Here is a 23,240-nt window from a genome sequence, read left to right on the forward strand (position 1 = left end):
CTGCTGTTTCCTGAGGACCCGTTTCCCCACTGCCTCAGACTGGCTGAATTTTACTCATCCTTCACTCTGCAGTTTAAAGGGCATCTTCCGCATGAGGCCTTACCTGCACACACCCAACCACAGGACTTCTTTTGTAATTATTTTGAGCACCTCTAGAGTGGCAACTCCTCACTATTCATTTCTGCACCTCCAGCACTGAGCACGGGCTCTCAGTGTGACCTCCACTCCCAGAGTGAGCCCTCAGCTGACGTGGCCCCTGCATCTCCCACTATAGGTGAGACCAGTGGTCAAGGCCTCCTCAGCTGCCTCCCAAGGCCCCCTTTTCACTCCACTCTTCAGCCCACTCCCCAGGAGAGGGGAGCTGCAGCCAAAGTCACTTTCCAAAGAGGGAACTCTCCGTCCCCAGCCCCCGTCCAAGTGTTGTGCAGCCCCGTCCCTGGCCTGCTGCCTTGGCTTCTCCAGCCCAGCTCCCAGGCTGATTCTATTCCCATGCAGGCTGTCTCACCCCTCCCACCCAGCTCCCTGTCCCCAGCAGGCTGTCACACAACTGCCTAGAGCTCAGGCTCTTCAGATGATCACAGCCATTTCTCTCCTACGCCTGCTTAATCCCAAGTGGATCTCAATTTCCGTCCGGAAGACATCACCTTCACCCTAGCCTCCAAGTTTTCTCTTTTTCTGCTTGCTCCCTCACCACTGGTTTTCCTGACCTGGAGCATCTTCTCCTTTTTGGCAACAACTGGCCCCAGATTTAGCCTACCCTAGGACTTTTTCCATCCCTGTTTGCCAGGGATCCACACCCCTACTGGGGACATTGAGTCTGCTAGATTCTCCTTCCCCCATTGTGATTATGGAGGGTCAGGGCGGTGTACTGGGGAAGGAAGCTGAGAGCTGGGTGTTCAGCACCTCCCCTCCCGCCAGGCCCACTACTGGCCACATTCCAGGCATTGTCTCCCCGGGACTGAGCTGCCAGCAAGGCACCATGTGTATAGCCATCCGTGTACAAGTGGTGGGAAAGGGGAGGGTATCAGGCACTAAATTTTTTTTAAAAAAGCAACAGAGGTTCCTCCAAATGGGTAAGTGCAGTAGCTGAAATCCCTGCCTAAACTCAGCTCCCAGAGCAGAGGTGCCAAGGCTGGTGACTTTGCCCCAGACAGCCTCCAAGGACTCACTTGAAGCCTCAGCTTGCTGCCACACTGCATGACTGGCCCACGGAGCTTGCTCACAATCACAGGGAACACTGGGGTAGATTGACTGAAACAGCTGCCAGAATCCCTGATCAGAGGTTCCAAGCATCTGTTCAGTTAAGTCAATTTATATCCCAGATAATAAGGGGTTAGGCTCTGCATCAGTGATTTCAAGAGCGCAAAGAATTCCAAAGCTTCTGGCCTGGGCTTCGGGACCCTGCTGGGAGTGTGGGGATCAAACATCTTTAAACTTCTCCAGCAAATGTATCCCTCCGAGGGAAGGCAGGCAGGGCCCAGTGCCCAGTGCCCAGTCCCACAGTTCCAAGTCCTACCTTCCAAACTGGGAAGATGCATGCTTGGCGTCCCCTTCACCCTGGTGGCTCCTTTAAACTCCCCAACTCTCCCACCTGGAGAGACACTAGTGATGTGCAAGGCAGGTGGTTGGGATGCTACCGAAGTGTGGCTTGTGCCTTTCCTCTCACCCACAAGGGAAGGCCAGATGGGTGGGATCTTGGTGGGAAAGTTGGCATCTCCCGAGTAGGGATGGATTAAGGAAAAGAACCCTCTTACTAGTCTTCTCGGGAAGGGCCGGAGGGGCCAAAGGGGCTGCTGTCTCATGCTGTGAAGTCCCAGTACACAGAAAAACTGGCGAGGGCGTGAGGGGGAACTCCTGTTTACTGCATGCCTAGTAGGGGCCAAAAGGTCTGAGAGGAGCAGAATCCTGTCAGGCGAAGCAGAGGAACAGAAAGCAAAAAAGCTTTTTCTCTTCAATCATCTCTAGCATCTTTGAGTGCCACAGTATTAATGCTGGCTCCCTTCTAACCTGAGCTTTGGTTTGGGAATGATCACAACCACGTGCCTCAGAGATCACCTTCATTAGGGGAAGGGGAAAGCGAAGTGTGAAGTGAAGGCTGGGAAGAGCATTAGCGTCCAGGGGAGTAACCCTCGCAACACTGTCCTCTTCAGCCTGGTCGCTTCTGAAACTCCCCCATCCCTGGCCGCTCTGAGTCTCACCTAGATGGTTGCTCCGCCCTAGTTCCTTACCTAGTTCAGCCTTCCAGGTTGTCAACTTCCTGCTGCAAGGCCCGCGATGATATGTACTCCTCCAGCCTATTCCTTCCACATTAACACCAACAGAAACCAGATCACTTCTTGCTCCTGTTTTCTGCACTTTTTTTTTCCTGAAACCTGCCTGTAATACTCTTTCCCACTCCCACCTGTTGAAAATTCCACCCTTTAAGGCCTAGTTCAAACTCCCCTCTCTGAAGCACTTCCGATCTCCCAAACAGAGGGCATCTGTCCCTCTATCTCACACCACTTTGCTTAGAACTTCTTTATGGTACTATTAGTTCTTGGGGACCTACCAATTTCTATACCCACATACTGTGTCTTCCTTCCTGCCACTGTGCCTGCCATGCTCCTATCCGGGTTAGCTGCCTTACTTGTATACTAGATTCCATCCATTTAGCCTACTCAGTTTTCCTCCTCAGTGGATCATTCTCATTAGCACACAAACACGTGCTGTTTCACTCATCTTAAGAGAGTAGTCGATGCTTGATGTCTCCAATGTCTTTCTTCCCATTTGCTCCTATGCCCACTCCAGACAGTCCTCCACCATTCCACTGACAGCCCGTGGAGGTCACCAGTGACCTCCATGTTCTCCTTTGCTAATCCCTCTTCATCTCCCAACCTCAAGATGGAGTCCCTGGATCTATTCTCTATCTATATTCAATGCTAGTGATCCTATTTAGCTCCACGCTTTTAAATATTAAATGTAAATCTCCTCCTGTCCAGATCTCTTCCTCTGAACTCTAGACTCATATCAAACTGCCTATTGTACATCTCTAGAATCTGACACACTTCTCACACTTAGTATGTTCCAATTTGAACTCCTCATTCACCACCTATTCCCCGTCCAAACCTGCTTCTGCCATAATCTTCACTATCTTGATTATTGGCCAAAAATCTTGGCGTCATCCTTGACTCCTCTCTGTCTCTCACATACACTCTACATGTATCAGTAAATCCTGTTGGCTCCACTTTCACACTCGACTATTCCGTCTCCTGACTGTTCTCTCTGCTTCCATTCTTGTCTCTCTACAGGCCATTCTCACTCAACTCAGCAGCCAGAGTATTTCTGATGGTAGCGGAGTCAGATCATGTTATATTTTGTGCTGAAATCCATGGATCCCACTCCGAGTAAATGCAGAAGGAAATTTTCCCCCTACCCAATCCTACTATCTTTCTGTTATCTCCATCACTCTCCCCCTTGCTCACTCTGCTCCTGCCATACTGGCCTCCCTGCTAGTCCTCCAACATGCCAGGTACAAGGCTACCTGATGGCTTTTGCACAGACCCTTCCCACTGCATAGAAGGCCCTTCTTTCCCCCAGGCAGGTCTATGGGCTGCGCTTTTCAAATATTTATTCAAATATCAACTTCAACCTAAACCGTCAACCCACTACCACCACATTCCCTCTGCCCAATACTCGTGCCCCTTCAGTGCTTAACTCGTCTCCATTGCACTCATCATTACAGACACTTGTTTTTGGCACCTGCTAAAAACTCCACAAGGGAAGGGATTTTGATTTGTGTTATTCACTGCTGTATCCCCAACATGAAGATCAGCACCTGGCATACAGTAGAAGCACAATATTTGCTGACAGGCCCATAAGGATCATGTCTTGTTCTGTTTTGTATGCCCTACAAGAATTCTCACATGGTTCAAAGTAAGGACAAGAACTTGCACAGGGTTAAGCTTAAAAAAATGCATTGAAAACAACAGCTCCAAATAAGAGTCACATCACTGCTTAAAATGGGAAGATTTATTAAGGTTTTTCCTTAAGAGGAACAGCCAAGCCCATGCTTCTTAAGAGAAGCAATTAGCAGGAAATGTATGTCACACCTTGGGCCCAGAACGACAGAAGGTTTCTTCTTAACAAGCCAAAGAACTTGCATCCCTCAATTCCCTTTAAAACTCTCGTTAATGTCTGCAAAACAGAATCCATGTCGCCTTTCCAGGAAACAGAACCAGGCACGCAGTTCAAAGTCTCCAGCTGTTCTCAGCAAGAATATTTAAGCAAGACATGGCAATACATGTTCTGCACATTCAACAAACCCAAGGTGAAACTGTGGTAAGAAAAATCCAGGTTCAATGCAATGTCTGTACTACATTTTCAAGAATAACTTGCATTTTTTACATTTCTGGGGAATAGAAATGCTAAAAGCTGGGTGGTTAGACTGCCTCAAAGCTCACATTCATTTCCCTCCCTGCAAGATGGGCTCTTTCCAGATCCTGGACAAGCACCCAAACCACTCTGCCCTTTTAAGTTTGGAGCAGAGTCAAGAGAGGCCACTTTAACACACATTTCAGTAGCACCTTAAAGAAGTTCAAGACTCAAATAAAACAAAAGGTTATTTTACAAGTTATTTTCCTCCTCCAAATACCTGACAATTTCTTCACACTTTGGTTTCACCAAACATATACAGTTTATAAGAGCGTATTTTATGCCTTCTAATATTATACTATGATTGCTTGCAAAGGAAAATACTCAGGTAATCTTTATTTCTCCTTCTGTCCCCCAGTCCTGAAAACAAAAATCAGACACATGAACTGACAAATATACACGTATCTACAAGGATAAAGAGGCAAAATATTTGAAATTGGTCAGGTCCAGAAAATGCAGAATGTTCCTATGTGGAGAAAAATAGCTTCAGACCAAGTAACCTGTTTTAAGAAAGTTAGTAATAAAATAAAGATCAGTATCCTCCCAAGGATTAACTTTTCCCAAGTATATTCTAACTTCAAAGAAGCAGGTAGTTTCACTGAAGAGTAAAAGCTGGCCAGTTCTGATGGCAGATCAAGGCCAAACAGTGATTAGTTCACAGTTGTAGGGGAGAGTAACACACCAACATCCATGTTTCTCCTAATGTTCCTAAGAGCACTAACCTGGGGGCCACGGTTCAATAAAGCACAGGATTACTCATACTGTGGATGAATTTCTCATCTGTCTTCCCTGCCCAGTTAGACTGCAGACTCTCGAAGGAAGGCCTGTCCGCCTCTCTGTGAGGCATGGAGTGTTTATACAAGAGATGCCTTGAGTACATACTTTTAATTCAATACTTGTAGAACTGTTAACTGATACTGAAGCTCCCCCTGGTGGAGGGCAAAGTTACAGTTAGATTATGGATTTACTGTTAATTTCTAAAGCTAGATTGGGGGCACCACAAAGCCATTACAGTTGTGTTTTAGTGGAAAAAAGAAAACTATCAACTTTGACATCAAGTCTCCTTTAAGTTATATATTACTCATATAACTAAAGCCATCCGCTACTTTAAATACCCACAAATACTAATACGGTGTCAGTTCTCGGATATTTATGATGTAAGTCATATAATATCCTTGAGGATTTTTTTATTTTCCAGCTATGAGAAAACATCTTATTTTCAGGCACCCTCTCTTCTGGAACCAAGGCTAAGAAGTTCACCTAGGGACAATATAAAAGTGCATCTATCTCACTGTCTAACAGGATACCTTTCCATCTTGCTCAGCGACAGCAGATCCCTTTGAGAGGCAATGCGTATCTCTGATTTCAGCTGGCCCTGCTCTGCATACTGCTGTATGCCACATGGCATTTTTCTTCACAGTTTCACCTTTATCTCAAGTGGACTGTAAAAGACATGACAAAGGAATCCATACCTGTCATCTTTCTCTACCATGTTCTAAAACAGAGGACACTGAGTCTATGCTACTAGTCAAGCAGACTGTAACTGGGAGTTATTCTTGTTAAATGATTTCTACTTAATCTGGCAAGTGATTACACAACACAATCTAAGTAACAGGTAATATTTAGAGAGTTTTACTCATTTGTGAGACATCTGTCTATGATTTTTAAGTCCAAAGAAATGTTTGAGAGGTGAATTTTAAAGAATGACCAGAGGACCTTAAAATACGCCACCTTAATGCTTCACTTATTTTTTAAAATTTATTGCATTTCTTATTATATTTTTGGCCCCTCAATCCCAGACATATGTATAACTGGATCAGTAGAAGGTAAGTATTAGGTAACTAAGTTTATTAGAAACGCAAAAGAATACAATTTCCAAATTTTTTTACAATATTTTAACATTTTCTCAGGTTGGTCAGAGCTTCTATTTGAAACCTGAGTTTCAAATTTCAATTTAGTAACTGACGGGCTGACCACACTCCTAGAAAGTCTCGGCAAGGCATGAACACTACTTCACACCCACTTGCGACGAGACAGTATCTAGATCCCTGAGCAATGGTTCAGACTTTCTGGAACTGGTCTCCTTACAAGTCAGGGACAAGGCACAGGGTTTCCTAAGCTTGTTTCTTCCCTTTTCTTTCTTCTTAACTGGCTAACAAGCTGTTTTGCTCTATCACTATGGAGAATACATAAGTCACATCACCCTAGGTCCATGTCCTACTTAAGCCCCATCTTCTGTAAAAATGGAAAAAACAGGGAAGGAAAAGAAAAGCACCACTATATAGCCAGCTAAAATTTTACCTTAGCAATATTTTCCATACTGCTACACTATACTACTTCACATGTGGCTGAAGCGAAAGCAACAGTCACATCCTTTACATGCTTCTCCACCTGCATCCACTTCTCTCAAATTCTTCAATCTATCATAAAGCAAATTCGAAAATTTTTACATAACATTTCATTGGTGGACTTATACTCAACAAATTAACAATGACAAAAGGATTCCCTTGATGAAATTACAAGCTGTGGAAGATCTGAAATAGTAAAAGTTAAACCCTGATACAGTATTAAACTTATCTTTTTACATATAAAAATAATACACAGTGGGATATTTTATTCGATAAGATACAATCTTTAAGATCAAGAGAGAATATACAAAACTATTTTATGTAGTCTGACGTATTTCACTGTAGATTAGGAATAAACCTGTCTAGAACAGAAAGTATGAGGTCTGTTCTTCGAGAAATCGCCAGTTACTCAGGGGCTTAAAGCCAAGTGTCCTGCAGGCACCAGGCAGAAAGGAGCTACTGCTGCATTCAAAACAATGCGGTCACTATAAAATAAAGGCTTTAAATCTATAAACAATAACAAAACACACAAACCAAATGAAAATGTACTAAAATTTAATCATCCATAAAAGCTGTAATTTAATCTGACAGTAAAACACAAGAAGCAATATTAGAGTTGGTTTAGTATATTATATATTTTAGCTTTGAAAGCCATAGAAATCAGTTATCCCAGTTTTTTTCCTATAAAAGACCCATTTTTCCAAAGCATTATGCACAAACAATTTTAATTAGAATATAATGACAGAATGATATTTCATAATTTTTTAAATATAAAATGAAGTCAATGACTCAAAAAAGTTATCTGCTGCAATGAGTTTGAGGGGAAATTTCATAATCTATATCATTACAGATATAAAGTATAATGGTTCCACTTTTTAGTGCTTGACAGGGAGGAATCATGATAAAAAGGTCAATATGAAATCATTTGATTATAGTAGCAATATCTAACATTTGAAATGCATCCATGCTCTTTTGTATAATCATATTAGAGTCAAGTATATTTATTTTCACATCTGTTATAACTGCTATTGCAAAGGAGAAATACTATTGTCTTATTTTCCAAGAGATATACACAGAGTAATTTTTTTCTCCAGGGAAATTGTGCAAACCAATATAAGATCTAAATTCTTCACATAATATATAAAACAGGAGAAGCCTCTTCAGATTTATTTTTTGAAGTCTGGAATGCTGGCACTTCCCAATTAGGCAACAGTTCTTCATTCCTGTAATCTAGAACATTGAATAAATACAGATATAAATATATGGTTAATTTCTTGATGTCAGAAGATGGTAGTAAAAAGCCGATAATACACAAAGAAACAATGACTTTGGTTGATCATTTCTCGAGAACTAAAGTATACTAAATAGCTACAGTAATAGGGCTATTTTAAATTCCATTTAAAAATGTTTAAAAAATAGTTTTATTATACTTAGTGTTTCACATTATATCTGACAGTACTGCCTATAAAGAGGAAAACAGTGATTATTTCATTTCTATCCCATTATTATCCTTTTTTTCCTATGTTATTTTAAAAGTTCCTTTTCCACTATAGAAATGATACTCGCCTGCATAAGCTTTCCACAGGACATTCCTTATTCGACCATTTTATGATTTTATATATTAGGGTTACCACTTCTAAGACAGGTTAAGAGAAGAAGAGGATACAGAAACAGCTGATGCCCGTATGCAAGGGCAGAAGAATCAGTTAGTCCTACTGCTCACCAGAAAAGACTCAGGTTAAAGGAAGGATTTCCTGAAGATGAATTCTCTCCTAGGTCTAAAAAAGTGAGACATTTTAGAAAGAGATTAACACGTTCGAATACGATTGTGTCTAAAGGCACAGGCTAGATAAGCTGCCTTTGCTCAAGGTTCACATACTCATACTAAAAATGTTCTAAGTGCTATTTAAATCAACCCTGCATCTCAGAGCTTTTAAAATGGGATCAAACATGGCACTTCAAGTCTATAATCACAATAAAATGCTCTACAAAGTATTCTGACTGCTAACTGATCTATTATTTTATCTTATTAAACATCCATAGAGATCTCAGGTGAGTTATTAAATATATTTTAAGTTGAATTAACCAGAGCCTAAGAATTCATGCAACCAGGATGAGAGTCTTCTTTCTAGAGCTATGCCAAGATTTCTCTCCTCTAAGGTAAAACTCACAATATACTATAGGATGTGTATAAATGAATTTTCACAGTGGGCCAGGAGATGGCACCTCTTCCTTTAAACATAAGCTAAAAGGACATTTTCTGAGAATTGGAAACTAAACCAGGGTCAGCTAAGGTAATGGTATCATGAGCCAGTCAACTATAAGACAGTTAAATAATGTATTTCAGAATAGGAACTGGAGTCCTCATTTCCCTACCTTTGCACCCTTACCTAAACAACCACAAACACCAGTAATTTTAACAATAATCACTTTCAGGGAGCCAATGATTTATAGTTACTGAATCAAGACTTCACTAAAAGCCTAAAAACCAAACCTTCAGCCAGAAGCTGTCTTTCCTAGAGCTGACTACCAGAGGCAAGCTCTATGCCCCTTTCTCCTTTCTGCCCATTTTCTCTCTACCTTCATTTAAAAAGTGGGTACAATTACTCAGTTGTTTCCTTTTAGAGAGAGACGCATTCACATCTCTAAGGAAGCATGTATGGGTTAAACTGGTGCTCTGGAACAGGTAATCCACTAAATGGACCCAAGAGATTTACAAGAGTTAGCACAACCAACTCTCAAGTGGGGACAGCTGATTTTCCTCTAACCGGACTGAGTTTACTAATATTCACATAATTAGCACCAATTACATCATAAATCCACCCCATAAAAATATTCTTTTATGGTGTTGTTTATAGAGTTGATGAAGATAAGTAGAAACTGTTCAGGGGATTTAAATATATAATTAAAGAAAAACAAACAAATGGTCCCACAGGGCCTGGGTTTCACTTGACAGGCAGTTTCAATGCCACTAATTTCTCTCAGAAGGGCTCACTTAATGAAAGCCTAAGTGGCACTTAAAGTCAACTCCTACTTAGAAGCCTAGAGATGAAACACCTGAAAGAAGTCAACCCAGACCTCAGAGGAAATGACTACCAAAACTATACCAACATACCGCCGCACATGCAACAGAATGGCTCAAGGTAAAAAGACTCACAATACCAAATTTGAGGAGGATGTGGAACTCATAAACTGCTAGTAGGTGGGTAAATTGGAGCAGCTACTTTGAAAAACTTCTAGCAGTATCTACTAAAGCTGTCCATATATACAGTGTACAATCTGGCCATTCCATTCCTAAATATATGCTGAACAGGAAGCATGCACATGGACATAAAGACTTATACAAGAATGGGCACAGCAAAATTACCCATACTAGTTCCCAAAAAGAACTGAAATGTCCATTAATAGCAGAATATATAAATACATTGCTAGTATAGTCATACAATAAAAATGAACTACTACATTATGCAACAAGGATAATTCTCAAAAACACATTTTTGAGAGAAAGAAGCCATACATAAAAGTAATACATTACATGTTTTTATTTATAAGTTCAAAGAGAGGCAAAATTAATCCATGGCGCTGGGAATCAGAGTAGGGGTAAAGTTACATCTGGGGAGGAATGACTACTGTTGATATACATGGGTGTGTTCACTTTGAAACAATTAATCAAATGTGCACTTAAGCCTTTCTGTTTCAAGTGAACCACTGTATCACTTCAATTCAGCATGAGTGTGGGAGTGACCTTGGAAGGCACTCTCTGCATTTAACCACTATTTCTGGAACACCCACTGTGTACCAGGCACTAGGTACACAGTGGTGAGCAAAGTGGATGTGGTCCTTGCCCTCAGAGAGCTCAGAATCTCATGGGAAGAGAGAGAAATTGTCCAACAGATGAACGTATCTACAAGTTATATATCACATCTGTAGTTGCAGAAGCCTGGAAATACCCTAACAGGTGAAATGGGAAGTGGTTAAGGTTGGGGAAAGCCCAAAATAAGAGGATGAGAACAGCATTTCTTCTGCTTTTAGCGTCTTACCTGGCTCAGAGCTGCTGCTTACTGTGGGTCTAAAGCAGCAGACATGTTTTCTTTCTAGGCTTCTTCTTTTCCACTGGTGTTTTTCTATTTATCTGTCTGACCAGGTCATAAAATATCTAAATAAAAACAAGAAAAAAGTACTTATTCAACCAACATTTGAGACCTTGTTCCACAGAACAGTCATGGTTCTGTCAAACATTACTCTGCTCTTGGATCTGTATTTGGCTGCTTTGCTTTCATAGCAGGTTTCTTAGAAGTCCCAGCTGACTCTCAGGATAGAGCAGGGCTTACCTATTTACAATGAGGGAAATACACTCGCTCTTAGATATTCAATACTAAACTGAGAAAAAGAATTAGTAGTGAAAAACAGGGAGTGAAGTTATATTCTTCATGGAATCTTCTTATTAAGAGAATATTTAATGCTCAACTTGACTCTTTGCATTTATTTTTAAAAACTCCAAACTTACAGAAAAGTTGCAAGAATAGTACCAAGAACTTGTGAATATTTTTTACCCAGATTCACCAATTAGTAACATTTTGCCACGTGTACTTTCACATTTCTCTCTCCACACACACACTATTATTTTTTAAACCATTTTGAGAGGAGTCTTCATACCACAGGTCCCTTAGTAGTTGAATGTGTATTTCCTAAGAACAAGGTTATTCCCTTACATAACCACGTTATAGTTGTCACATTCAAGACATTTAAGCATTGATACATTACCCTGTGTCATCTACAGTGCAAATTCCAATTTTGTCAGTTACCCCATAATGTCCTTTATAGTAACCCGCCTCCCCCCAGAGAGAATCCATTCAGGATCACATACTGCATTTAATTTCCTGTCATTTAATCTTTTTAAAATCTGCAACAGTTCCTTGCCCTTTGTCTTTCATGACATTGCCATTTCTGAAAAATAATGACTAGTATAACTTCATAGAATTTCCCTCAATTTGGGTTTGTCTGGTGTTTCCTCATGATTAGATTCATCTTATACATGTTTTGCTGGAACAGGACAAAAGAGATATCGTGTTCTTCTCAACTTATTACATGTAAAAGCACATGATTTTTATTTGCTCCCTATGATTTGAAGTAACAAATAATATGCTAATAAATCTTTTGGATTCATTTTGAATGAAAAATGCAAGGTATCAAAGACAAAAATACAATACTACTTATTTCACAGAAGCAAATTATTTTAATTCTGATATGTTTATATGTATCATAGTGCTAAATATGCCAGTGTGGAACATAAACAGTTCAGCTAAACTTGATTCTTTGCTAGAAATGCAAACACTCATTTACTAATGACCTGGAATAGAAATGAGTATCATAGAAGCTTCTTACTATTACTCATCTGTAATAAACAGTACTTTGTAGAAACCTATCAAAATGTCCTAGCTTTTAGAGGCACTATAAGGACAACTGACAAAATCTGAATATGCACTGAACAGACTGTGTCAATGTCTATTTTCTTGATGTTAATAACTATGTCGTGGTTGTGTAAAAGAACGTCTTTGATCTAAGGTACATACACTAACATACTTAGGAGTAAAGGAGTGTGATATACAAACGTGACAAAATGTTAACAACGTGAATCTGGATGAAGGGTAAACAAATTCTTTTTATTGTTATTATATCTTTTCAAAAAGTTTTTTTTTTAAGATGGTATTCAGATAAAACAACTATTTACTTTTTTAAATGATCCAAAGATTATAAGGCTAAATTACTGGTTAAAAAGAAGGAAAAAAAAAACACTACTGAGTGATTTATCTCCCCAAAGCATTCATTTATATTCTTTTCTTTCTGCTCCACCCTGCCCACTCCCATCTTCTTCAAAACATTTAACTCTGTTACTTTATTTCTAACAAAGTTTGCAAATGCAGAATTGACAAACAAAATGGTAGTTTTTGTTTCACAACTCCCAAGTCCAAGTTGCTTCACAGCCCTGAAGCCCGTTAAGAACTGAAGGCGCACCAGCCATGAACAAGCTCCCATTAGTTTTCTAGCCTCAATGCATAAGCTATAAAATGAAAAAGAATAAAAGAACAAACTAAACAGTAAATTAATCAAAATCACATTTTCTCATGCTAGCCAGTTTCGGGTTTCTGGTACTACACAGCAAGGTAACTGATTTTGCAGTATTATCCTCAGAGACTTCTTGGGCAAACACTGCCTACCTCACAACAGCAGCTGCTTCAGAGATGAGGGCAAGTTTGAACTATAGGATTTGGTTAGATATGCTGAAAGTCCCCAGCCTAGGTTCTTCCTCTCTCTCAACTACAGCATAGTTTCTCAATCCCTCTGCCATTCCTCAATTGGGATGTCCTGATTCCAACTATTATTCCAGCCTCAGCAAAGAACAATTCTTGATTAAGACTGATGTCATTCTGGTATAGCTGTACACCACTTTCAAAACACGGCAAAAAGGGTACGGATAAGAAAGTTAGAGGGCTGTTTAGCCAAGCAGTACATTCCTGTATGATTTCAAACTCGAGTCCCAGAATGGAATCCTGTGAAAGCATGATCCCTCTATCTCCAGGCATTCGGAAAGCACACATACACAAGGCATTAGCTGTCTGAGGAACTATGAACTATCAAACGGACTCTGTAGCTGGATTATCAGGCTATAAAGAGAGAAATATTCAAAGAAACTCAAATTGTTACACCTTCAAGAATTTCTAGCATAAAGTTTGTACATTTCCCAAAAGAGTAAAGATTTTTAACTAGCTAACGTATTTCATTTTGTTTCGTTGTTTTTCTATTTTTTTAATAAACCCTCATGTCAAGGGTTGACCTTCAAGACTGCTGTGAAAAAGTAGCTCTGCTGCATTTGAAACCGCAGCCCAGAGCGCAGTTCAGTAGCACCTGAGTTTCCACAAACATGTCATGCTTAAGAAATGAGGAACACCTCCGTTCCACTGTGCTCACTGGACCCTGGCCCAACCCAGCCTCAGCCGAGCGCGTGAACTTGGTGGTAGGTGTCAGTGAGGGCGAGGACAGGTACAGCAAGGAAGCAGACTCCTAAGGCCAACCACTTAGCAATGGTGACCTTGCATTACTGCTCCCCCAGCCAAGCTCATTCATCAATCTTGATGTGTTTTATCTCAAAGTTACCTTTTCTTGGAAAAGCCAGACTGTACTAAAAATTAAAATTTTATGATTAGCCTTGTTTTTCAAAATAACATCTAAGAAACTAATTCTACAACAGAGGAAGTTGACGCTGGAAGCATATCATACTTCCTTTCATTTACTTAGCAGTAAATAAGAAATAACTGTTGTTACGGATCTCAGCAGGATAGTTCCCCACTAGGATGTAAGCTTCTTTAGGGCAGGGATAGTGTCTGTCTGGATGACTGTTACCCTGGTGTCTAACACAGTGCCAGACACACAGGCACACAATAAATATTTGCTGAATAAATGAAATTTGTGAATTTCTTATTTTTATGTACTTGTTAAAATTGGTTTTACCTAAAAAAGCTTTGACATTCTTGATTATTTGTAAAACAAAGGATTTGCAGCAAACTTAAATTTTTATCCTTTTAGATGTTTAAAATAATTTGGTCATTTTAACAGTCAGACAATAGTCCACAACCATAATATTAGTCAAGGAAAAGTGACCTAGAGAACAAAGCCCAGAGAGGAACAGCAAACACACAAATAGGACCCTGATAACCTAACCCACTCTTAGCTCTCATCTATGTTGTAAGTGAGCTGGATTCTGACTGATTACCTGTGATGTTACAAATGGCAAGCACACCATCAGGTGAAGACCTTTGCACTACCAGGAAAGGAAAGAAGCCTACCCCGGTTTAAAGAAAAGAAAAGGCTTCTGTTAAAATTAACAAAAGCAGTGGTAACCTCTTAAGGTTTTGCTTGGTTGGTGGTGGCAGTTGGGGACTGCACTAATCTTTTAGAGGTTCAGTAAACTACTGGCCCTCTACACCCAAGCAGGCAGCTCACTTGTTAATGATTCCTGTCCACAACTATGTTCTCAAGATAGTGGAGTGCTTACGCTGGGAACAAAAAAAGCCTTGTGCACTTGCAGCCTGGGGCCTAAAAGATGAGTGAATTACAGTTCCATGGCCACACTCACAGACTCCTCCCTTTGAGTTGTGCACCAAAGGAACACAGGACTCACACACCAAATTCTGTGATATCCATGAGGTAATAACATCTCTCTGTATAACATAAGTTTATTATAATAACTACTTTGATTTTCGCATTTTCCTACTTGACTTTACAACCTCTTTACACACATCTATATAAGTACTTATTACAGTACAAGGGGGATGTGATAATTTTCACACACACCACTTTCCGACATATCATTTAGAGGCTCAGCAGGACTTTAAAGTTAAACTTCCTCTTTGACAATAAGGTAACGTGAGTGTCCTCATTATAGCCATAAAAGCGATTTTATGCAAGTGAAAGAATACAGCTTCTAAGAATTACTGTTTTCCATAAATTGACAGAAAAAAGACCGCTTAAAAGAACAGGTTACCTCATTAACGTTGATCTTTGACTTTGCAGAAGATTCTAAAAAGGCACAGTTACACCACTGTCGTGCTAAATTCTGACCCTGTTCTTTGCCAACTACTCGCTCATCTTCCAGGTCACATTTATTGCCAACCAAAATCATTGGAACCTGTGAGAAGGCAACAACATAAAATGAGCATGAATATACTCATTACTTAGCCTCTTCTTATAAGTAAGCAACTGCCTGCCACCAACTGAAATATATTAGTTAGGAAGAGAAGCTTCACCAATGCTTAAAAAAAGGTATATCTATGTGTGTTGGGGGGAAGAGGGCAGATGGAGGGGGAAGAGATAGCAAAAAATATGGAAGAGACTCTACTATGTTAATCTGCGAAATTATTTTAAGAATATAATCCCAAAATTCTCATGTGGACTACTATTAATAGCTGAACTTTCAAGTAGGAAAATCTGAAGGAAAAAGGAACCTCCTGCAATGCAGAGAAAAAGGTATTCACTGGGCCGACCTGTGGTTTAAGTGCTTCATCTCACACGTCCAACAAATGCCAAAAGTAGTGGCAAGACCAATACAGTAATAGGTTCTACTTCTACATTTGACACGTAGATCTGAAGACCAGTTTAGGTGAGATGCTGAGGAGGATTAACAATAAAAATAAAGCCATAAAGCAGGTACGTCTTCCCTTTTTCTCTAAACGAGAAATGCTTGGCTATGTCCATCCACAACTCCCTACTTCCAATAAAACAGGTCACTGACAAATGGTATAATGTCCTTAGTTAAAAGGTGTCCAGACAACAGTCACTTGTTTGTGAGGTGATGGACACTATACAAAAGAAAGAATTTAAGGGACGTGGTAAATCTTGTACCTAAAATAAGCAATTATCACGAGTTAGATAAAGAACACTAGGTATCTATAACGCCATCTTTTTTTAGTTTATTACTTGGGATAAATGGATTAATATTGCCAGCGTTCAGTAATTTGCATGTAATTGCCTATGAAAACAGAACTCCCTTAGATAAATTAGTCATGGGAAGGAAGAGAACTATTCATTAGGTTATGGTTGGTCATGAGTCACAAAGTTATAAATCCCTCTCGCCTACAATACTACCCAAGGTTAAGGTCCTGAGCAGGTACGTATGTTCCCATTAATAATGAGAAAGAACACACAAAAACAGAAAAAAAGGTACAAACGAGACTTTATATACTAATTTATACTACTGAAAAGGAACTCTCTGTAGCTCTAAGCTGGGATGAGCATGAAAAGCATACACTTCATCTTTGCAAAAAGAAAAACACACAACAATGACGCTATTCATTAAATAAAGAGTTCTAAAATAAAAATAAAAACTAAAAATATAAAAACCCAGTTAATCAAAATCTTTAACATAATTCAAAGGAAAAAACTGTATTTGAGTAAAAACTATACCGAGGGAATTTTATAAATAGGAACATACCATTATGGTTCTTTATGACGTTCTTTGAACACTGTTTCTGACATAACTACCACCTTCCAAAGCTCAACTTCAGTCTGACTCCGTCTACCAAGTATCCTTCAACTCCTCTTCTTTCTCCACTGCACTTATTACCCACACAGCACAATGAGCACTTTATCATACGTGTCCTCCTTTTCTAACCATCTCAGCATATAATTTGTAGGTTTAGAAAGTTGTAACATTTTTTTGGTCACACAGGCTCTTTTAGGCATGTGGGAGATACCTTCCAAATCCCCTACTGACAGAGAGAAAACACGTTTTATTTGGTCACAGAGAGATGGCAGTATGTCTTATAGAGAGAAAAGTACTTACATCTTCTGTATCCTTAACCCGTAAAATCTGTTCCCTCAGGTCTTGTAAGTCATTAAATGTGGACTGAGCTGTAATAGAATATACTAGTGCAAACCCTTGGCCATTCTTCATATACAAATCCCTCATTGCTGTAAATTGCTCCTATAATAAAAAACAGGCAATTATAAATATGATTTCCTGAACGCATATTGGAACAATTTAAATCAGAATAATCACAAGTGAGCTACTAAATTTTTTATTGCATGCTAGCATAACAGAAAACATAAGACATAACACATAGCTTCTAGAAACTCTGAGGTGAATGTTCCTGTTCCCTACTTAGGTGACTAAAAACAGCGACAATGAACTGTAGAATTAGAAGTGAAATCTTAACCACTTGAATTTGCTTTTGTGAGATTTAGAAAAACTATATAATTCCTTTTTATATATAGATCTTAATTAAGTTATTTTGATGATACTAAAGATATCTCCAAGATAAAGCTGTTGGAGAAGAAAAGTCCAGGGCCCAGACCCATGGCTAAGTGGTTGGGTTCACATGCTCCGCTCTGGCGGCCCCGGGTAAACTGGTTTGGATCCTGGGCACAGACCTACACACCACTCATCATGCCATGCTGTAGCGGTGTCCCTCATGAAGAACTAGAATGACCTACAACTAGGATATACAACTAGGTACTGGGGAAGGAAAAAAAAGAGGAAGATTGGCAACAGATGTTAGCTCAGGGCCAATCTTCTTCACCAAAAAGAAAAGAAGTTTTTTCAAGTCAAAGATGAGAATTCTGTAAAAAAACAAAAAAAACAAAGAAAAAAGAACACAAAAGAAATGTCCAAGCACTGAACCCTTAGGCCCTCCAACATTAAGAGGTTGGGAGATGAAGAAGAATCAGGACAGGAGATTTAGAAATAACCAATGACACAGAGAGACAACCAAGCAAGTGCTGTTTCTTGGAAGCCAAATGAGTAAAATTTTTACAGAAAAGGATAGTGATCAACTGAGTCGGAGGCTGCTGAAAGTAAAGGGAGCTGAGTATCAATGCTCAGCTTGATTATGAATGACAGACTATGAACATGAAACAATGTGAAGAAGGGGGTGAGGATATGAAAGAGAATCAAAAATGTTAGGATAAACAGACTGTAGGTTCCAGTGAAGTTGCAGGGTATGAAAGGAAGTGAGATGGAAAAACAAGAGGTGGTGACTGGAGAGTGGGATGCTTGAAAATGAGATTAGGGGTGGTATTATAGTTACACTGGTAATCACATAGTCTAGGGTAAGACCATGGGTGCAAACAGCTGAAGCAGGATGGAGGTCAAGGAACTGAAAGGTCAAGGTGCTGGATCATCTAAAATCACCAAGAATTCCGACTGAAGCAGTGTTGGAGGGTTAGTAAAAATCTTCACAGAGTAAGGAGTGATCTGGGACAAGACTGATGAGCATAAACTACTTTCCAAGCTTTATGCAAGGCACTGTGGACACAGACAAGCTAACAGGCAATTATAACACAGAGCTGAGCACCAGGATGGGAGAAGTACAAGACGTCTGAGAGCACAAAGGAAAGATTTCTGCAGTAAGGAAAAATTTCCTTTGCATAAGAGGAAGAAAAAAGAATGCCCTCGCATGTGTAGAGGTGGTGAAAGAGGAAGTGGAAAATATTCTTTTTAACTGCTGGGGTCTCTTGGAATACAGGGGAATTACTCTTGATTCAAAACCTAAGAAAACTTGCTGGGGATGGGGGGACGGTGGTGGCAAGAGGGGCAGATCTCTTGATTCAGCTGGTATAAGAAAGATATAGTTCCAGTGCTCCAAATCTCCCTGTTGGAATCAAGATCCATTTTCCCACAAAAGCCTGGAAAAATACAGTGTAATTAGTACTGTATTTGCTCCAGTCTGCTTATAAGCTTTTTTGAACTGTCTGAAACTTTCTCATCATTTATAAAATTATAGTGGGAAAATTTGTGCTGAATTTTACACAACTCGTAACATTTAACAATACCATCTATTTTAAATCTGTGAATTGCCTAACAGGAAAGTCTATGCATATGGAGGAAAAAAAGAAAAGAAACATTGCTTAATGTGGCATTTTTTTATGGCAGTATAACTGGAAATCATCAGTAATTAATAAGAAAATTATAAAGGTGATGACAAATGAAGACAAAAATAAAAGCAAATACACAGAGCTATACTATATAACAAGCATTGTGCCAAGTGATTTATAATCATGATCTCATTTGATCATTACAAGCACCCTATGATGTACTAATGTCATTATATTCAATTAAAGATGAGAAAAATGAGGCTCAAAATAATCCTAAAGATTGTTGCCTTCATCAGAAAACATGTACCTGTCACCAGCCCCTTGAGATCTTAAAATACAAATAAAAAGCAAAAATAATTGTTATAAAACGAATGACTATGGTGCCAAGAGACAGTCTTATTTAAACCCAGGGAAATACCTATCTTACAGAAAATTTGAGATTTAAAATACATTTTTTTAACCACTAATGGCATAATCCTTACTTCAATATGGGGAGAAGAAACTTAACACATAGATTCTCTAAGTGAACTCAACATACAATTTAATAGTGATATGTAGGCATTAAGTACATCATAGATGGTTTCAGGCACGTAAGAAAACTTAAGAAGCACTATATTTAGAGAATTTGTTCTTAATCAGAATGATTACTTTTACTCAGAGAAACTATTCAGATGACATAACTAGTTCACAAATTAAAATCTATTAAAAAAAAAAGAGAGAAAACATCCTTACTGTTCCTGCTGTATCCAGGATTTCGAGCATACACTGTTGGCAATCTACTTCAACTTGCTGTTGGGAGTGGGGTGGGGAGGGGAATTAAAAAGTAACATCAAAATGTTAGTCTGTTTTCCTCCCAGCTCTTCACTCAAAGTACCTATTAACAACCACAAAGCCTTTCTCCAGGAGTCTGCTGCACTGGCTGAGACTGAACTTGGTATTACTATGAAGAACAGGTCTCAAGCACGTTCTATTAATATTATAGAAGCCAGGACTGTTAATGCCAAGTTTAGTTATTTTCTGACCACTGTAAACTCTGAGTAATGATTTTTATGTTATTATTAGAATGCAAATGGTTCTATTCCGCAATTTAAGAAAAACTACAACAAACAGGTATAGTTCTAACAGAAAAAAATGTATAAAATATGCATATTTATATTATCTTCAAAGAAAACAAAGCACAAAAGTATTAAATAGCTCAAAATACAGACAAGATTTTGGGATAAAGAAAATTTTGCCAACCTACCACGTTCAATTTGTTAAAGTTTTACTAAAATGTGCCCCCAATTTAATACAGAGAAAAATTTTAATTTAAAGAGATAAAAGGAACACAAAAGTGCTAAAATGAATAACACTGAACTCATATAGTCTTCAAGACTAAGAAAAAGGTACTACTTTGGGAAAAGTGAAATTTTACACACTGAATTTTGTTTACCCAGTGTTTTATGAAAGAAGAGAAGTTTGGCCTAAAGAAAGTGTCAACTATCAACTGTGTGGAAAAACTTCAACATAGACGGGATGAAGAAAAGTGTTAAATCTCCAGGATTCTAAGTACAGATCTGCGTTTGTAGTTGAAGCTTTAACCAGCAACTTATTTTTGGGAAATTTCAGTAAAGCAACACTGTCTTCTAAAAATAAATGTATTAACCTAAGGGCTATTTTCAACCCTGCTTCCCTGTCAGATCAGGGACTGATGAGGAGCACCGCTGGTGGTGCCACAAACTCACTGTCCCAACACATATGGGACCACAGCGGTAACCTGCACAATCTGTAAATGCACATGTTTAATGCATAATGAACTAGATCTGTAGTTTCTCAATGTATCTAGAGCACAATTTTGTTTCCAATTTGCAGATAACGAAACTGCTCTGCCAGTACGGACTGAGCAACTTAATTTAATAAAAGCTATAGCACTAGTAAAGGCAAATGCTAAAACATCAAACAAAGAATCCTTTCCCATTTGTTGAAAAGTAGGTTTAATCTTTTTAATTGTTTTATATATCCTTGGGCTACTAGTCTTTCTCATAACACTGTCTTTCTCCCCCCTCTAACATACTTGGGAAATAAAATCATGAAAATTCTCCATAATGCTACCTAGTCTTATAATTAAATAAAACATTTTTGTCAAGACCAACTGTTCAATTTTTTTTCTTTTAAATAAGCTTTACTGTTTGGAGCAGCTTCAGATTCATAGCAAAATTGAGCAGAAAGTACAGAGTTCCCAAATACTCTCTCCTGTTCCCAGCAAGTTTCCCCTACTATCAGCATCCTGAACCAGAGTGGTACATTTATTACAACTGATGGACCAACATCAACACATCATTATCATGCAAAGTCCATAGTTTGCACGATACTTTGCTCTTGGTGTTGTACATTCTATGGGTTGGGACGAAGGTGTGATGACATGTGTCCACCATTACAGTATCACACAGAAGCCAATCATCTAATTTTTTATAATCTAAAGATGAAATTCTTTAAAGTTTTTATATAACTAAACAAAAATAAAAACTTTCGGTCACCGGATAACTTCAAGCATAAAAAGTGATAAAAGTGATCTTAGTTTTACAAAAAGAGTCATCAAAAATATACCTACTATTTATATGTAATTTTTCCACATTAAAAGAATTCGCCACAAGGCAAATGTGTACATTAAAGAACAGACTACTAATAAGTAACAGAGCACTGTTAACGGAGCACAGTACCAGAGCTCTCTACAGCTAAGCAGTATTCTATGAGAAATACTTTGTATTGGTGTAACTTTTAAAAACAGACACAGAACATCTGTATCGTTTCTCAAAACTATTTTTAAAAAAGTAATTCTATGGATCAAGTTTCAAAGTCATAAGGAACTACTTGTAAGCAAGCGTACACAAGTTTCACATTTTACCTTTCTGTAGGAATCTTCTATCGTTGGGTCATATTTTTCAACAAAAATTCCCTGAACAAACTGAACTGTCTAGAAAAAAAAAGCAGAGGAAAGTTAAGGACTTAAAAGAAAACTCAACCCCTCCTGAATGTTACTTAACCTCACAAAGCCATAAAGATTAAATGAAATTATGTGAAATTCTGGGTAAACATGCAAATATAAAGTATCACTATTTTTCACGTAAGGTTACATCCATAACTAAGAGTACAATTATTATGAAAGGAGCTGCTCACATTAAAAACTGTCAGCAGTTCTGCTGCTGACATTACACTGTTAAATAATTACTTTATTAGGGTTTAAAATACAACAAAGATACAAATAACAGCATAGCTTCAAATTCATTACAAAATGAAAATTTATCAATATTTAAACTTCTGTTACCCTTTTATGTATCTACAGTAACTTTTATCTCATGCCTTCAAAGGAGAGAGACAAAAGCTTCTAAATTTGAAAATCTCTTGGAACAGTCTTTCTAATTTTGAGGGAAAAGAAAAACAGAGATTAAAACCTACTGAATATTAAATTTATAATCATATTAAAATTTCACATTCACCCCAGAAGTAGTTATTTGTCTCATTTGCCAGCTGAGATTCAAACATACACCTGCCTGATTCCAAAACCTTACTCTTTTCATTGGAAAACAATGCCTACACAGCTTTTTCAGATTATCTAATTTTATCTCAAAGATTTCTATATGCACAGACTAGAAACGAGGTATTTTATCATTCAGTAAATAAAAAGCAGTACAGAGATGATTGTGAAATATCTCCCGGACAGCTTTAAAACAGGGTCTGGCACACTGTTGCCTAAAAGCGAAGGTAAGAATGTGGACTGAGGTCAAGTACTGAGGTTAAATTACCCAGAGGAGTATTTTAGACACTATTTTACCTTGAGCTCAATAGATTAACTTGAATACAGTAAACTTCAAACTTCTTTCTCCTACTAAGCTCCTATTCTTTAAAGGAAACTCAGGATACAGTCACACCAAAAACTTTAATCATCATTTTCATCAAGGATTTAATCACCTCCTCTTCCTGGTACTATATATAGTTTAAATATGAAAAAGTCTAATATAGCTTCCTAATAGGCTTTAGACTAGATCAGAGATTCTCAAAATATGGTCCAGGGCAGAGATTTAGAAAAAACCTATTTCCCTATTAATACTATGATGTACTCCCTTTCTCTCACAA

At 38.5% G+C, this 23,240-nt stretch overlaps 1 protein-coding gene across 30 annotated transcripts in view; it reads right to left on the reverse strand.

Annotated features, from left to right (window-relative positions):
* Positions 1–3,993: 3,993 nt before the first annotated feature.
* Positions 3,994–23,240, reverse strand: part of RAP1A (RAP1A, member of RAS oncogene family) — a 76,817-nt gene continuing 57,570 nt past the window's right edge. For 25 of the 30 annotated variants that reach the window (XM_070266307.1, XM_023640268.2, XM_070266319.1 and 22 more), the window contains 6 exons: positions 22,012–22,080; positions 19,860–19,916; positions 17,098–17,238; positions 15,301–15,444; positions 10,799–10,914; positions 3,994–7,988 (listed from right to left, as the gene is read on the reverse strand). In XM_070266307.1, the coding sequence (XP_070122408.1) occupies positions 10,828–10,914; positions 15,301–15,444; positions 17,098–17,238; positions 19,860–19,916; positions 22,012–22,080 (498 nt within the window). In that variant the 3' untranslated portion in view covers positions 3,994–7,988; positions 10,799–10,827. 30 annotated transcript variants of the gene reach the window in all.

The sequence above is a fragment of the Equus caballus genome, chromosome 5 (assembly GCF_041296265.1).
Source record: "Equus caballus isolate H_3958 breed thoroughbred chromosome 5, TB-T2T, whole genome shotgun sequence".
NCBI classification, from domain to species: domain Eukaryota; kingdom Metazoa; phylum Chordata; class Mammalia; order Perissodactyla; family Equidae; genus Equus; species Equus caballus.